The 17,784-nt window shown below is 46.4% G+C and overlaps 1 protein-coding gene across 1 annotated transcript; it reads right to left on the bottom strand.

The window, feature by feature from the left end:
• Positions 1-5,714: 5,714 nt before the first annotated feature.
• Positions 5,715-6,953, bottom strand: SLC35G2 (solute carrier family 35 member G2). Its single transcript, XM_040430994.1, has one exon. The coding sequence runs from the start codon at positions 6,951-6,953 to the stop codon at positions 5,715-5,717; it is 1,239 nt and encodes a 412-aa protein (XP_040286928.1).
• Between the last annotated feature and the right edge of the window lie 10,831 nt (positions 6,954-17,784).

Below are 17,784 nucleotides of genomic sequence, written 5' to 3'. Positions count from 1 at the left end.
CACAGAAGCTCTCATTGGCATAAAGAATAAAAAATATTTTCATTCAGGAACGCCACAACCAATTGTCACAAGACAGGTATAATTTTAACAAGCAGGATCAACCCTAGCAAGAAAATATACTTGGCTTAAGAGTTGATTCTGCTGACAGGTCCTCTTTAAGCGCTGGCATTTATTTTTGTGCTCCAGTATTTCCATTATAACTTTCAATGGCTCTTTTGTGTATGATAAATGTTCGTTGAGGCAGTCTGGATTTTGGCACATATGTTTTTAGTATTTTATAATATTTTATTTTGAAGGGGTTTCCTGAGATTTTTATACTGACGACTTATCTTCAGGATAGGTCATCAGTATGTGATCGGTGGGGGTCCGACACCTGGGGCCCCAGCCGATCAGCTGTTTGAGAAGACGACCTTCTCTTAGCTTTTCCTAGGACGAGTGACGACACATTCGTCGGTCACAAGGGCTGGCACAACTCAGCCCCATAGAAGTGAATGTGGCTGAGCGTGATGGAAGGCGCTGTGCTTAGTAATCTCCGAGAAGGCCTCAGCGCTCACAGGAACGACGGTGCCTTCTGAAACGGTGCCTTCCAGAGGATCGGTCATCAGTATAAAAATCCCGGGAGAACCTTTTAAGCTCTATTCACATTATTCTTTGCTCTTCTTCAGAGGTCCTGGTGTTTTTGATAGCGAGGATAACATAAATTGTAACAAAAATATTGGAAACATGACTGACGTCATTATAAGTCAATGGGACTATTAGGATCCTTTGAAAATAAATCTGTCAAAGCTGTTACATCTCTTTTATGATCAGAGATCATGGCACTAGTGTGAACAGAGCCTTAGGGCCTTTTATACTGTTCAACGATCGGGAACAAATATTATTTTGAGCATTCGTAGAAAAAAAAAACCTATATAAACCTGTTTCTGTAGCCAACAAATGAAAACTCTAAGGGTATGACCACACTTGCTTGTTTTTGATGCAGTTTTTGAAGGCAGAACCTGGGTTCCAATCCAGGGGATTCAAAAAAGTGGATTGGTATCTGCCCTTAAGAACACAGCGATTTTCCATTTTTATCCCCTGCCTTCCCAGTACCATAAATTTTTTATTTTTCCATTCACATAGCCGTAAAGGGCTTTTTAATGGCACCATTTTATATTGCATATGACATAGTGGGAAGCTGGAATTTTTTTTCCAAATAAAGTGAAATTGGAAAAAAACACAATTCTGCCATAGTTTTATGTTTTTTTTTTATAGCGTTCCCTGTGCCGTACAATAACAACAATACCATGTTTTCACAGTATTTCTTGTGTTTTAATACTTAAAAAAGAAAATAAAAACTTTTAAAAAACAACACATTTTTTCTGTGCATTTCCTTATTCTGACCCCTGTAACTTTTTATATTTATGTCTTTGGAGATGTGGGGTAAGTATATTACCTGTGAGGAGCCTGACACATGGGGGGGGCTGTTTGAGAACTTGGATAACTCCTTTAAATACTAATGACCTATCTTCTGGATAGGTCATTAGCTTCTGATTGGTAGGGTTCCGACTCCCCGGACCTTCACCGATCAGCTGTTTGAGAAGGCACTGACGCTCCTGTGAGCACCACGGCCTTCTCTGTGCTTACCAAGCACAGCACCACACATAGTATAGCGGCCGTGCTTGGTATCATGCTCAGTGGCATCACTGGCCTAAGGAACGCTGAAAGAAGACCGCTGCACTACTGCGAGCGCTGCTGCCTTCCTGAACAGCTGATCAGCGGGGGTCCCGGTTGTCGGACCCCCACTGATTAGATACTGATGACCTATCCAGACGATAGGTCATCAGTATTAAAGTCTCGGAAAACCATTTTAAATGTCTGTGATTAGCATTGTTGCTAATCAACGCCTCTGCCTCTGAGTGACTCGGTGGCTATGGCGCCATCTCAGCTTTCAAGCGGGCACCATCTTTAAAGTCCCGACTTGCTTTGTACATGTATGCTGCAAGTTCTGACGGGGTTAATCCCTTCTTTAATTTTTTGAACTACTCTTGATTTTGGATTCAAAAACTCCATAAAAAAACCTGCACGTGTGGCCGTACACTAAGGGTAGAGTGATCGTATTAATGGTCGTTCAGTAAATGCTGGTGCTGGTTATTGGGCAGGAAATCTGCCGGTGTAAAAGGATCCTTATTCAGTTCTGCAGTATCCAATGGCCTGGAGACCACCGAACTCCGTGGGGCTTATGAGCAGTGTCCTGAATGGAGCAGATGGGCAGAGGCAAGTCACTTTAAGCATCTGACCACCTGCCCCCTGCCCGTGGTGTCATTGGCACTTGTGATCGGCCACTTTCTGGCTACTTGTGATTAATGTGCAGGTAAGGTGACTATATGGCACTTGCTAGTAAAGCCTTTGTCAATATTATCTGCCATTTGTGATGTTTCATAAGCCATTTCCCCTGGTTGGGTGAATCCTCTATGTTGTCCACACAAAGGTCCTGTCTGTAAGATGGCCGCGGAGGCTCATGTGACAGTCTAACTCACCACAGTGCAGATGGCTGGTGCTGAATGGAGGAGGTGACGTGTCTGGTCACATGACCCTCCACCAGCAGCCACTTATGGACATGACCTTTCTGTGGACAGCACAAGAGACTAAGCCAACAATGGACATACCATATAAAATCTAGAAAATAAAGCAGAATATCAACAAAGGCTATAATAGTAAGTACCGTACAGTCATCTTACATACACATTGTTTAATAGTAACCAGTAAGTGACCAACCCCTTTAAAGGGGTTGTCCGGTTCAGAGCTGAACCCGGACATACCCACATTTTCACCCCGGCAGCCCATGTGATATGAGCATTGGTGCATTTCATGCTCCGATGCTCTCCCTTGCCCTGCACTGGATCCCGCAGGTCAAGGTCTTGTTTGTTTACTCTGGTACACTGCTAGGCAGAGGCTTCCACCCAGCAGTGTATTCGGTGACGTCACCGGCGCTGATGGGCCGGCTTTAGCGCTGCCCTAGCCGTTTTACAATCTAGGGCAGCGCTAAAACCCGCCCATCAGTGTTGGTGACGTCACCCGGCTCACTGCTGGGCGGAAGTCTCCGCCTGGCAGTCCCCATGGCGAGCGGAATTTTCAAAAATGCCTTTGGCATGTGGGATTCAGCGCATGGCAAAGGAGAGCATCGGAGCATGAAATTCTCATATCACAGGGGCTGCAGGGGTGTAAATGGGGATATGTCCGGGTTCAGAGCTGACCCCTTTAAGCATTTCAAAAACAGAACAATAAGAATCTTAAAGATGTATTCCAATTATATAATAATACCCCTATCTATAATTATTAGATCAGTGGGGGTCCTACCGCTGGGGGAGCCCCGCCAATCTAATAGTTATCCCCTATCCTGTGGATAGGGGATAACATTATATATCCAGAATACCTCTTTAGGAACTGGAGATGCACTGTAAGGATTTTCTGCAAGTAATATGGCTACAATAATGGGCAGACATATACATGATGAGATCCCTGGTGATGTTCTGTGCCGCCATTACTATTTGGTAATCTACTGTATGAGCCGCCCTGCCATATTTAAAAGTTGAAACTTTTTATCTCCATTTGTTTTCAGTGATTCTCTATTCCACTATAGAGGTATTTTACCAAAACTTATTTTAGAAAAATTATAATGGCTTACATTTTGGGCAGTTACTTTTCACTGGTGAGGGGCCACTTTTCTATAGCAATTGTTTCACTGTAGGCCTATATCATTAAAGATTGAGTTGTCCAAATATTTTTAACTTCATTTTGTTAGAAAGGTCCCTCTGCTGAAGGTTTCCCACTGCTGATACCCCAAGCGATCAGCTGTAATCTGCAGGGAAACCTGGCAATAAGTATTCATTTTGCCTGCAGCACCACCACAGGGGAAATTAGGAAATTACATGATGTCCATTCTAATCAAAAGACTGTCTTTGTAATGAATGGACATGTCTTGTAGCTGTTCTTGTTCTGGTTAAAGGGGTTATCCAACTTCTCAAACAGCCCCCCCCCCCCCCCCCCCCCTGTGCCGGGCCCCTCACAGGTAATATACTTACCCACCTCCCGGCACCGCTCCTGTACATGGAGAAGCAGCAGTGGCGGTGCGGGGACCAGGAGCGGCGTGGGGAGCGGGGTAATTATATTACCTGTGAGGGCCTTGTCACATGGGGGGGCTGTTTGGGAAGTTTGATAATCCCTTTAATTGATGGAGTTCCCGAATGGGAGACCCCTCCTCTCCATTACTTCAGTATTCCCTAGCAGGATATTTAAAAATACATTTTTTCCCAATAACAACCTCTTGAAAATCATCCGTCAGCAGGAACAATCCTATTAAACTAGGCATAATGCCTGGTATGGTTGATCCTCCTAAGTAAAACAGTTCCTCAATAATGTAGATCTGTTGCACCGTTCCTGATCAAATTCACTTTTTATTAGGGCTCATGCACAGAAACATATTTTCTTTCCGTGTCTGTTCCGTTTTATTTGCTGGACCATTCATTTCAATGGGTCCGCAAAAAACGCGGAAGTTACTCCGTGTGCCTTCCGTTTCCCTTTGCCCGTTCTGCAAAAAAATAGAACATGTCCTATTATTGTCCGCATTACGGACAAGGATAGGACTGTTCTATTAGGGGCCAGCTGTTCTGTTCTGCAAAATACGGAATGCACATGGATGTCATCTATATTTTTTGCGGATCCGTTTTTTGCGGACCGCAAAATACATACGGTCGTGTGCATGAGCCCTTAATATGTAAATTAGGTATTCAGTGAAGCTCTTCTCCCTCTTTTTGATAGGCCAGTCACCTCATGTGGCCCTGTAAACTTTCCGATGCGTTATAGATTGCACTGCTGATACATTCACAGTATGCCAACCTCCGCCTCCCCAGCAGCACAGATGACTATTGCTCATGCACCGATTACATCATCCTCCACCCGGTAGAGGTGATGCTCGGCTTCATTCAGGTGGAGGACGATGTCATCAGCGCATGGATCCTATAGTAAATTTGTATCTAGATTTGTCTACAACAAGGGAAATGGGACCTCATGTCAGCACAAGGACCATTTGCATTATATAGATAGAGCTGTTTATCTACAGCCCAACTTATTTGTGCCACCATAGAAGGATTGGCCATAAACGTCCGATAGATGCGGGTCCTACCTCTGGGAGCCACGACTATCTGAAGAATGGGTTTGTGTTTCACAGCCACTGCTCCAGCATGCTCAGCTATTGTTGGAATTCCCATGTGCGGCCACCTCGCCAGTCACAGTAAGACAGGCCCCTTTTTTTGGGATAGGTGCAGGCCCCAGAGGTGGGATACACTTCTATTTGACATTTATGGCATATCCTGTAGATATGCCATAAATGTTTAAGATAGAAATCCCCCTTTAATGTTGCATTCCTTTGGCCTACCGTATTTCAAATAATCTCATTATTTAGGAACCGGGTCTGCCAATTATTCTAGCCACATATGTAGCCACCCGTTACACGATTTAAGTGGTCATAATAAAGTCATGATACTATAACACAACTAGTAAAAATAAAATAATAATAATCCATTCTATTAAAATATGTTTAGATTCTATGGTTATCTATTGTTTGTCTCCAGGCTTTGGAGTAAATCTCAGGTTTGGTCACCCCAACAGTGGAATGTGTAGTACGCAACACTGTCACAGACACATTACGGTCAACAAGAACGAGACATCAGGCCTCATTTAATAGGAGAGTCCAGAATTTCTTGATAATCTTGTCGTCCCAATCTTCCTAGATACAGTTTATAGCCAGCCAAAGCAAAGACACTGACGATGATGACTGCTCCACCTATTAAATCATAGACACTGGGGTACATTTGCAGCACAAGAAGTTGCAGGATCATAGCCACTACAATCTCCAAGTGCTGCACCGTGCTGACCAAAGCTGGGTGGAATTTATACAATGCATAATAGACACCAAGGAATGCTACAGTAGAACACAAGCAGATTGCAAGAAGGTAGCCCCATGTTTCTCCATCCAAGGGTATGATTGGTTCTTGAAGAACAAACATTGTGCAGGCACCCCAAACACTTCCAGTCCATCCAAAGGTAAAAAGAGCAGTCCACATGCTGACCTTCTCTTTGATAGACCTGTAGACTATCATTGACAGTGCTGTGGTAAGGCCAGCCATGACGGTCATGGTGTAACCAAAGGCTTCCTTCCAGACACCAAGAAAGGAGTTTTCTTCATTAACTATATTTGGAATCATAACCAAAGACGCACCAAGTACACTGCAGACAACAGTGATCAAGTCAACATTTGCCATATGTTCATCTAGCAAGAGGAAGGCTAGTACAGCACTGAAGACTGTAGTGGTTGCCCTCCACATTATGGTTCCATTGCTTGGTGGAACAATAGAGAAGGATGTGTAGGCACAGGTAATGGAAATAACGTTGCACACTCCATAGAAGAATAATCGTAGTCTATACCCTGGAGGCCCAAATGGAGCCTCTTTATAATAACAAACCACAATCACAGATAAAACTTGCATAACAGAACGGATGAATATTAACTCCAGTGAGGGCACTTTGGAGCGGTCAGAAACCAATCTTGTAATGAGTGCTACACACCCATGGGCCATTGCGGACCCAAATAGCACAGCCCACATTTTCCTGGACTGAAAGATAGAACTGTCTGCAAAACTTTGTAACTGCTGAGCAAGATCGTTATCGGGATCATCTGTCTGCTTTGGTCGGGTGTCCATAGTCCCAAAAAAGGTTCTCCCCTTCTTTTTGACATCCCCTAGTAATCTTTTCTTTGGATTCTCCTCCACAGAGCTGCCATTGTCTTCACTGGTGTCTTCATATCCTTCATCTCCAGGTTGTGGATAATGGGATGTGTATTTCACTGTCACAGTGTTGGGATGTATTTTGACTCTCTTCTTGGTTGAGTAAGGTTTGGATGGTGACTTATCCATGTCTGTGAATAATAATCTGTAAGGTATACAAATAATAGTTATCACGATATTACAGAGAATGTCAGGTTCATCTATGTAAAAAGATTGTTTTAGCTGTAATAAAATTTACCATTCATTTACTAAATAAACTGTGCGGTATATTAGATTAACCAGCCTACTAAATAGAAAGCTAGAAGGACAAAATGAAAAACGAATGTAAGTCTGGCTCTAAGCTATTAGCAGACCTGTCTTCTATAACACATCTTCCTCAATAGGCTTCTCCATTAAACTTTCCTATTTGCCATACCGCTTCTTTCCATCAACTCTCCTGTGCCAGGCCACGTCTTCCCCAGTTCTCAGATGTTTTAGAGCATTTAAAGACTATAAATAATTTTTTTTGTTATTATTATTGCATTCTACTCGTTTTCGGCTAAAATCATTTTTGCAATTGGTCTTTATTAACATTTTCCAGCTGTTCATGTGATACAGGGGTTACATTTCAGTCACTTTCTTTTTAATCTGAGTCCCAAGACTCATGTCTAGTTTTTACCTCCTGACTTTATAAACACTAACAATAACAATGAAGCTATAACCAGGGTTTATGAGGTCAGGAGATCAGAGCTCTGCATGAGCTTTGATCTGACAAGACTAGGAATAAACTGAAAGTGACAGTCAGAAAACTGACTCAAATTTAACCCCTGTACGACAAAAACTGATGAAAATCAGGCTATGGACACCTCACTCTCTCTCTGCAACTGTCAGACCCTCTCCACTTTGATTGACAGGGCCAGGCAGTGAAAACAACGCCTTGCCCTGTCAATTAAAGTGTAGAGGGCGTGACAGTTGCAGAGAGAGCAGAGCCCCCGTTGTTCCTAGAGCATCATTTGCATATATTAAAACATTATTTTCTCAGCAATACGGGGCACATATGAACATGGGACCAACAGATGCCTTCAGCTGCCAGGTGCACATATAACAGGTCAGCCAGTTTCCTAGGTACAAATCTGCTGACAGATGTCTTCTAACCACCCCTTCAGGAAATCAAAACCTTGAGCAGTAACTGCCAGTGAAGTAACAGGTGACCATCATATTATTATGTTTTGCCATGCTTTGTATGCTGTAATATGCCATGTCCCACCATCCCTAAATGGCTAAGCTATGCCTCCCTCTCAGGCAGCTGTTTCTGTGTCCATAGGATGTAGAGACAGTTGCTTGTAATGGTGAAGCAGGGAGCCATCGGATTCCTGCTTCACTATTCAGCTGCTGGCGCTCCGGGAAGCAGTGCTGGCCCAGGTATCAGCCTCTGCTACTCCTACACAGCAAGCACGAGGGGAGCGCAGGGTGAGCTGTGATGATATTCATAGGAACTAGGTAAGTATTTACTGTTTATTTTTATTTTTACGTCCTGTGTAGGGGCACATATCTGGGCATAAAACTGTGAAAGGGCACATCTGGGCATAACTACTGTGATGGGGCACATACTTGGGCTACACTACTGTGACGGGGGCACATTTCTGGGCATAACTACTGTGAAGGAGGCGTATCTGGGCATAATTACTGTGAGGGCCACATGTGGGCATAACTACTGTGAAGGGGGCACATCTGGGCATAGCTACTGTGAAGGAGGCACATATGAGCATAACTACTGTGAGGGCCACATGTGGGCATTTCTACTTTGTCCTGGCACTATGTGGGGGCATTAAGAGGACTAGGTGTGTATAGTTATGTTTTGGGCAGAGTTAGAGGCGTGGCCTAGTATGAGAAAAAATTGTCCCTCTCTGCAATTTTTAAAAGTTGGAAGGTACGGTCACATGGCCTGGTTGCAGCTCAGTCCCATTCATGGGCCTGGGCTGCAATACCAAACATAGCCACTATACAGTGTCTGGCACTGTACTCAATTAGCTGTGGAGAGCCACGCTCTCTTCAAACAGCTGAATGTTGGGGGTGCCAGTAGTCAGACCCCCACCGATCAGATATTGATATCCTAACGTGAGCATAGACCATCAACACCGAATACCCAGAAAATCACTTTGATACAGTTTTGTAACGGAACAAAGTTGCAATTTTTTACAGAAACCTCCTTGTTCGAAAAATAATTAGCTAATTTTGACTGGGGTGTGGACAGGAAGGGGCGTTTTTATCATTATCAGAAAACTGGTATAAATTACACGTAAAAGATTTTAGTTTCTGGAGCATAGACATCCTGAGATGCGTCAAAATTATTAAGAGGGGTGCCCCTCTATGCCAGCGCAGGGTTTGGTTAAGACTAAAGGGGGGATTTATCATTTCCGTTGCACAAGAAAAGTGGTTTTAAAAAGTTGCAAGTTGCGTGTTTGCAACTTTTTAAATATGACTTTCTGGAGGAAAAAAGTTGCAAGAGCCATTTTTTATGCCGCGAAGGCATGGCATGGCAAGGGTGGGAGACAAATTTATCTTCATTTACACCAGTTTTCTACCAGTTTTCTGGTGCAAATGAAGCCAGAAATCTACGGCAGCTCTGAATTGTCGTAGATTTCTGTTTAGATGCCCTAGGCTCATTTGCATATATTAAAACATCACTTTTCTCAGCAATGTCTTCAGATGTCTTCAGCTGCCAAGCGCACATGTAACAGATCAGCCAGTGTCATAGGTACAAATCTGCCGACAGATGCCCTATTCTGTCGTACAGGGTCCATGCACACGATCCTGCTGTGACTGTGCGGGAGCAATGTACATGAGCCAGTTCTAGTAACATATTACTAATAATGTTTAAAAGCTCTGATTGTCAGGCAGCACTAGCACACCTAATTCTGAATATAAAATTAAATTCCATCTATAAAACTGAAAAGGTAAAAATAGTAGCAGGAAAAAAGAACATTAAATCCTCTTGAACGTAGCCTATTACATGGTCATTACTGCTGACACCTGCTATTAAAGCTGAAATATTGCTCCCCGTGTGCCAAGACACTGATGATGGATATAGTAGTGGTTTAAAATGATGGTGGACATTTCAGTTTAGCCCGTGTGGCACCAGACATGTCATGAAAGATCAGTCAGACCTGCCGTAAGGGTGTGATTGAAATAGACCTCACTTTATATATTTTTTCATTTATAATCTCCCATTTTTCGTAGCCAGATACCCAATGATTTCTAGAACAAGCGGCTCCCATAGTGGCATGGCTGGCACTGGCTTTCTGTATGCTTTCACTGGTATTCCCTTCCTTAGGAAAAATCTTGTGCGCTGCTCTATTCAATACACTTATCATAAATAAGCAACATCACCCAACGCCCCGTTAACCTGCACCCTAAGGTGCTTGTCATCTGGGATACAATACCCCTTATCTTTGGAGATGTGAACATGGATGCACGGCACTAGAAAGAAAAGGGAGTCAGGTCAGGCTATAATACATCTGACTGACCTGACATAAGATTAATTATGATTAGGGTGCATTCACACGACCATAAGTGTTTTTCAGTCTGCAAATTGCGGATCCGCAAAACATGGATACCAGCCGTGTGTGTTCCGCATTTTGCAGACCGCACATGGCCGGCGCTTTATAGAAAATGCCTAGAATAAGACATGCTCTATATTTTTTCCAGGGTTACGGAACAGAACAACAGATTGAAATGAATGGGTCTGTGCCCATTCCACAATATTGCGGAACAGATGCAAATCCAGAATTAGTTTTAGATAAACTGTCATCAGTTTACAGAGTGGCATATTGGAAACTTACCCTGCCAAAGCCGGTTGGCATAATTCATCATTCAGACCCTCACCCTGTCTCCAGGAGGCCTTAAAGATATCCTTAATGGGGGAAAATGTATATATATTCCCCAAAGAGATAATAATCCAATGTGCTAAACGGTCACCAAACTCTTCAAAGTAGATCTAGATGTCTACGATGACTTATTGTACTTTTAGAGTATTGCGTATGGCAATGTAAACAATCTCCTCCATGGACCAGCCTTCAGTGTCTTAATAATAATACCCAAACATGATATATCTCTTATTATAATCCTATAATATAGGTACCACAGGTTATAGGAATAACTTGTGATGTTTATTATTATTATTTATTTTATGCATTTATATAGTGCTACTACTGTATATTCCGCAGTGCTTTATAGACATTAGCATCACACACTGTCCCTAATACTTCATTATGACCAGAAATTGTTACTTGAAAACCAGAAAACATAATATTACTAGAACACAGCTGATAAGATAAGACTATTCTCAAAAATACGATTCGGTCGGTTCGACGAATTTTCCAAAAAGATTTGCAGTACAAAGGGTTAAGCAAAGAATGGTCAGGAGAAGCCGGGGTCAAATACCAGGAGAGTAGAGAAGTACCAGAGGAGTCCGCAAAGAGTAGTCAGGTGGGAGCCGAGGTCACAATACCAGGAGGGATGCGCAGTACAGCAGGAGCAGGCAAAGGATCGTCAGGGAACAGGATCAGGTAAGTAATTAGTAGTCCAACAAATAGCCAGGAACCTAGAATTAACAGGCAACCTGTGGCCAGCAGGCTGCCTGTATTTATAGTGGGGTCTGAGGGTCATGTCACGTGGCCAGCGTCACATGACCGACAGACAAGTCGAGCACCGAGTGATCAGCTCGGCGCTCAAGGCAGACCTAGGAGCAGGGGGCCTCCCAGCTTGAAAATCCTGGCTGATCCATGCCTGATTCATTTTCACAAAGGTCAGTTTCTCTACATTTTGGGGGGACAGGCGAGTTCTCCTTGGGGTAACTATGGCCCCCGCCACACTAAACACCCGCTCTGATGCCACACTGCTGGCTGGGCAGGAAAGCTTGTCCAGGGTAAACTCGGCCAGATGTGGCCACAAATCGAGTTTGGCTGCCCAGTAGTCCAGGGGATTTTCGATGTGGGGTGGCAGGGTGCACTCCAAATATGCCACAACCTGCTGGTTCAGGTTCTGCTCTATGTCTACCTGCTGCTGGTGATTAGTGTTGAGCACGAATATTCGAATAGCGAATATTTTGCGTGAATATCGCCACTTTGACAATTCGCGAATATTTGGAATATAGTGCTATATATTCGTTATATCGAATATTCAGCATTTTTTTCCCATCTGAACACATGATTCCTCTCTGCTTCTTGCTTGTGGGCCAATAAGAAGGAAGCAATGTCAAGTTCACAACAATACTTAGTGCACCAATCAGTAATCTGTAGTCAGACCTGCTAAAATGTGAAGTTGCACGTAGTACGTAAAAATGATGAATATTCTACAAAATATTCGTGAAATATCGCGAATTCAAATATATCATCACTACTGGTGAGTAGTTTTTTCAGTAGGCGGGTGAAGGAAACTGCTCATCAGTGACTCTAGACTTAAGTTGCTGCTAAAGTAGCTGGTACTGCTGCCTCCCCCCCCCCCTAAGAAGCCATGGCAGTGGAATGTGAGTGCAGAGAGCCCCCCGGTCAGACCTGCATGAGGATAGGTGATGGCGCACATAGGCAGCTGCCAACTGACTACATAGGAAGTCTCGATAGTAGTTCAGTTTGTCCTCCCTCTCAGCTGGCTTGAAAAAGGCCCCCATTTTGGACCAGTAGCGAGGGTCTAACATGGTGGAGAGCCAGTAGTCATCCCTCTGGCGAATGGTGACAATTCGGCTGTCCCTAAACAAGCAAGTGAGCATGCATCGGGCCATTTGCTCAAGTGACTCGGAGGGACTCCCTGCCTCCATCTCCACTGCATACTGCCACGGTGTGTCTGGGTCTTCTGCCTCATCTTCCTCATCGACCTGTAGCTCCTCTGGCTGCTCCTGCTCCTTATCTCCTGTCACCTGTGTAGAAAAACCACCCATTTCTCTACGCATTGCTTGTGCTCGAATGGCCTCCTCCACCGCCTCCTCCTCTAGTTCAACCCCCAGCCAGATTTACCAGCATCTGTTCCAGAACATGACGTTGTTCATCCCGTAGTCCTGGCGGCTGACAAATAAAGTGGCCTCCTCAAAGGGCCCGAGCAAATGGCAGGTGTCACGCATGAGCTGCCACTGGCTAACATTGAAGTTACACAGGAGAGTACTTCTGTCCGCCTGAATCATCAAGAAATTGTTTATAGCCTTTCTCTGTTCATATGGTCGGTCCAACATATGGAGGGTGGAATTCCAATGGGTGGAAACGCCACATATTAACCTATGTTGGGGGATGCCGTTCTGCCGCTGCAGCTCAAGGAGGGTGTGCTTTGCGGTGTACAAGTGGCTGAAGTGCATGCAAAGTTTCCTGGCCAGTTTCAGGATGTCTTGCAGATGGGCAGCAGACTTCAGGAACCGCTTTACAACCAGATTGAACATGTGTGCCATGCAGGGCCCATCCTCATCCCTCCTTGTCGCAGCGCCGACACCATGTTCTTCCCATTATTCCGATTTTGAGTTGTCGAGGAGAAAGCCAGGATTAGATTTCTTGATGAAGGACGCAGAGCAGTTCCTCCCCTGTGTGACTCCATTCACCCAGGCAAACTAGGTGCAGAACAGCATGACACCGCCGTGCCCTGCACATGTGGTATGCTGGTAGGGCACTGTGAATTGTCCCTGCAGTGGAGGCTGAGGACACGATGGAGGATGAGGAGTCAGAGGCGGACATTGTCGCAGGACCAACAGCATGAGAACGTGGTGGTGGAAGCGGCGTCACCTGGCCAAGTTACTAATGTGGATGGGCAGGAACCACATTTACCCAGTGGGCCGTAAATGACATATATTGTCTTTGACTCTAGTTATAGCTCCACATGTCGGCACTGCTGTGCACTTTGGCAGACACCGACAGGCAGGTCCGGCGCCACCTGTAAGGCGACCTAGGCAGCCGCCTAGGGCGCAATTTAGCAGGGGGCGCCTGCGCCGGAACCTTGTGGTTAAAAAAAAAAAAACGTTGGTTATAATGTAGTGTCCCACTACGTAAGGGTGGGCACTACTCAAGGGTCAATTGGGTCATGTTGTTCTCCACCTCCTGTGGAATATGGTCATGGTATTTTATATTGTATTGTAATGCATATGTTCATGTAAATTCCTGTGTACCAGGCCTGTTAGGAATGTAGTTTCTCCTCCCAAGCTGTAGAGGGAGCTAGGGAACCCCTTAGTATATATAGACAGGTCCAGTCCAGGGAGAGGGGTGTGTGGAGAAGCCAAGATTGACTTCAGCCAGGCAGGAGCTGAGGTCCAGCTTCAAACATGCAGCTAGATAGCCCAGGATCCTAACCTGCTTTTAGGAGAAGAAGTTTCCTCCTGAAGTTATTCTGCATCAAGCAAAGTACAGAGCAGTGCTAATTGTATCCAGCCAAGTAGAAAGCTGAAGGGCAGAAGTTTATTGTACAGCAAGTGGATTTATACCAGAGGAAGGTTTTCCTACCCAAGGCTAAAGCCAGCTATTAGGCATTCGGGCCTTGGAGAAAGTCAGACAGGATTCTGCAGAAAGTACAACCTGATCTGTGAGTTTATTCCCTCTGAGTTATCTTGCTAGGATTCTACCTGCCATTTATGTAAAGCCTGCCTGTTACCAAATCTACTTCATATGGAACTGTCTGAAGCCTGTATATAGTTGAACTGTTCAGTAAAGAGGAGTTCTAGTTCACCATAATCGTGTGTACCTCAATTATTCCTCCAACAAATCGGTGTGCCACCGTTACCGGCACTGGCGTCACGAACTGTAAGGGATCTTGCCACAGGCACGCTAAACTTTCAACACCCAGGGCACCTCACCTATCACCTGGCCTGGTCCCTATATCCAGAGAGTGCCCCAGAGGAGCTACGTGCCAGCCTCTTCATCACTGCTGTACACCTGCCCAGGGTATACTACAAACTGTGAGTACAAAGAGCAACCCTCGGTCTGTTAACTGACCCCCGTGACCTCACATTCGCTCACCCTGCAGGACTGGCGTACTGCAATAACTTAAGTGGCGGCCAGCCGGCAGCACCCCTCATGCTGCGCTGCCTGAGCGCTCTAAAGAATCCCGGCCTCAGGCGGCACATGTCAGCACAGCACTGAACCGGCGGCCGGAGAATCGGAGATGATGATGTATGTCCGACTCCAGTTTCCAGACAGTCCAGAGAGGGCAGAGGCTGAGCCTCAGTGAAGCCGTGGGGGCGCACCGTCGCAGCAGACCAGAGAGACTCACACCGCTGTCTCCCTGGTCTGACTGAGTGACTAAGCTTACCTTAAGGCCGCTGAGGGTGGAGCGGAGGCGGAGCTCTGCCAACTTGGAGAAGGCTGGCCGGGTTGGTACTTGGTAGCTGAAGCTTAAGGGCGCCCTGATGATACTGATCTGAACTCTACGTTTACCCCCCCCCGGGCCCTGACCCCTCCCACCCTTGAGCACGTGACGCAGAGAGAGGGGTGGAGCGAAGAAGGAAGAGAAGGCCGCACACTGAGCAGCCGAGCAGCCAGCCACCACCAGCAATTTGCCTCCCAGTGCCTTCTGGGACAGAACAGTGGGCTCCTGGATTGGAGTGCAGCCTGCAGGTGCAGCTGCTTTCTTCTTCCCCAGGGCGACATTGGTGAATGGTGTACCGTGTTTGTCTCCAGTCCCCAGAGCCAGACCAAGAGCCAGACTGCAGCCAGAGACCAGATCATCTTATTGTCCTGTTGGTAAGTAGACAATGCAATATGTTTATTATTTACTGTATTTTTCGCTTTATAAGACGCACTTTCCCCCCCCCCAAAAGTGGGGGGAAATGTCTGTGTGTCTTATAAAGCGGATACTTCGCTGGCCGCTATGCTGCACAGCGCGGCCAGCAAAGTATCAGTGTGGAGGGAGGAGGCGGGGACACTCATGGCGGGGCCCGGTGCAGTGACTCTACTCTAATACACCGGGCCCCGCAGCTGTTAAGTACATTCAATCCGAATGGTTCCGCAATTACTGTACTGTACTTACTGTAGTACCTTATGTATAGCATTAAGACGGCGCAGACCAGCAGCTCCCTCCACATGCGCCGCCTGCCCCGTCTGCCTGTTCAGTCATAAAGTGAGATAAGCAGGCAGGCGGTGCATGAGGATGGAGCTGCGGCAGGCGGCGCATGACCGAGGGAGCTGCCGGTCTGCGCCGTCTTAATGCTATACATAAGGTACTACAGTAAATACAGTACAGTAATTGCGGACCCATTCGGATTGAATGTACTTAACAGCTGCGGCAGGGCCCGGTGTATTAGAGTAGAATCACTGCACCGGGCCCCACCATGAGTGTCCCCGCCTCCTCCCTCCACACTAATGCATCTGATGGGGGATCTGTGGATGACACTTATGGGGATCTGTGGATGACATAAGTGTCATCCACAGAGCCCCCCCCAGTGCGTCATCCGCAGATCCTCCCATAACAGTGAGTCATCCACAGATCCTCCCATAACAGTGCGTCATCCACAGATCCTCCCATAACAGTGCGTCATCCACAGATCCTCCCATAACAGTGCGTCATCCACAGATCCTCCCATAACAGTGCGTCATCCACAGATCCTCCCATAACAGTGCGTCGTCCACAGATCCTCCCATAACAGTGCGTCGTCCACAGATCCTCCCTTAACAGTGCGTCATCCACAGATCCCCCCATAACAGTGCATCATCCACAGATCCCCCCATAACAGTGCGTCATCCACAGATCCTCCCATAACAGTGCGTCATCCACAGATCCTCCCATAACAGTGTGTCATCCACAGATCCTCCCATAACAGTGCGTCATCCACAGATCCTCCTATAACAGTGCGTCAGCCACAGATCTGATAAGGGGGGGCGGCAATTTTTATCTTTCCTAGGGCGGCAAAAATCCTTGCACCGGCCCTGCCGACAGGCTCAAGGACTGGCCCACCTTCTGTTCTACATATGTGTGCAGGGCTGGTAGTGCCTTTTTGGCAAAGAAATGACTGCTTGGGACTCTGCACCTTGGCTCAGCACAAGTCATCAGTTCTCTGAAAGAGGCAAAGTCCACCACTTGTAAAGGGAGGGACTGCAGCACCAGCAACTTGGCCAGCAGCATGCTCAGCTTCTGTGCCGTTGGATGAGTGCACGCATACTGTTGTCTTTTGGCAATCGCTTCGGTGATTAATTGCTGAAGGAATGACTGACGAGGAGTAGGAGCTGGAGCATCTAGACCAGCAGATGATGGGAAGGACAGACAGCTCCCTTTGGCTGAGGTGGTGGAACCTTGACTGCATGAAATTTGGTGCGTGCCACTGGGTGATGCAGCAGTTGCTGCGGCAGGCTGGACCACCATATTGGAGCCACGGTTCTCCCAGGCCACTTTATGGTGACGCTGTATGTGTTGACGTAGGGCCGTGGTGCCAACATTGGCACCCTGGCCACGCTTTACCTTCTGCCCACAAATCTGGCAAATGGCCATGTTTACCTCCTTCGGCGGCCTAACAAAAAATTGCCTCACCGCCGAGTATGGCATTTTCCCCCCAACACTCCACGCTGACTGCCTGCTACCACTGCCCCTGTGAACCCCTGCACCGCTACTTTCTGGGCCAGTTGGCTCCTGCGAAGCTGGTGGTCTACCCCGGGCACGTTTGGCTCCCGACCTCCCACTGCTGCCACCCTGCTGACTCACAGCCAGGCTGCTACCCTGCTGGCTCAGCCGCTGCCTCACGCGCAAGCTGCCACCCTCTTCTCCTGATGATGAAGCCCCTTCTTCACCTGGCTCCCAAGTGCGATAGGCTACATAATCATCATCATCCGCTACTGTCTGCACGTCACTGATGTTCCCCTCAACGGTCTCAGGGCTAGGAACCTGAGCGCTCGCAATACCTGCTCTGACATGACTCTCCTCATCCCTACTTGCCCGCCTACCGGAGGAAGTGGTGGATGTCTCCTCCAGATCTTAGCTGGGCAGTAGCTGCTAACTGTCCTCTAGTAGCTTGTCCTCGCTGAAA

Source organism: Bufo bufo, chromosome 4 (genome assembly GCF_905171765.1).
Source record: "Bufo bufo chromosome 4, aBufBuf1.1, whole genome shotgun sequence".
Taxonomy (NCBI): Eukaryota; Metazoa; Chordata; class Amphibia; order Anura; family Bufonidae; genus Bufo; species Bufo bufo.
Note: the sequence above shows the minus strand (reverse complement) of the source record. Positions and strands in the feature narration are given on the sequence as shown.

Excerpts from the sequence above, each read along its gene's own strand:
- SLC35G2 (XM_040430994.1), bottom strand. The coding sequence starts at position 6,953 with ATGGATAAGTCACCATCCAAACCTTACTCAACCAAGAAGAGAGTCAAA.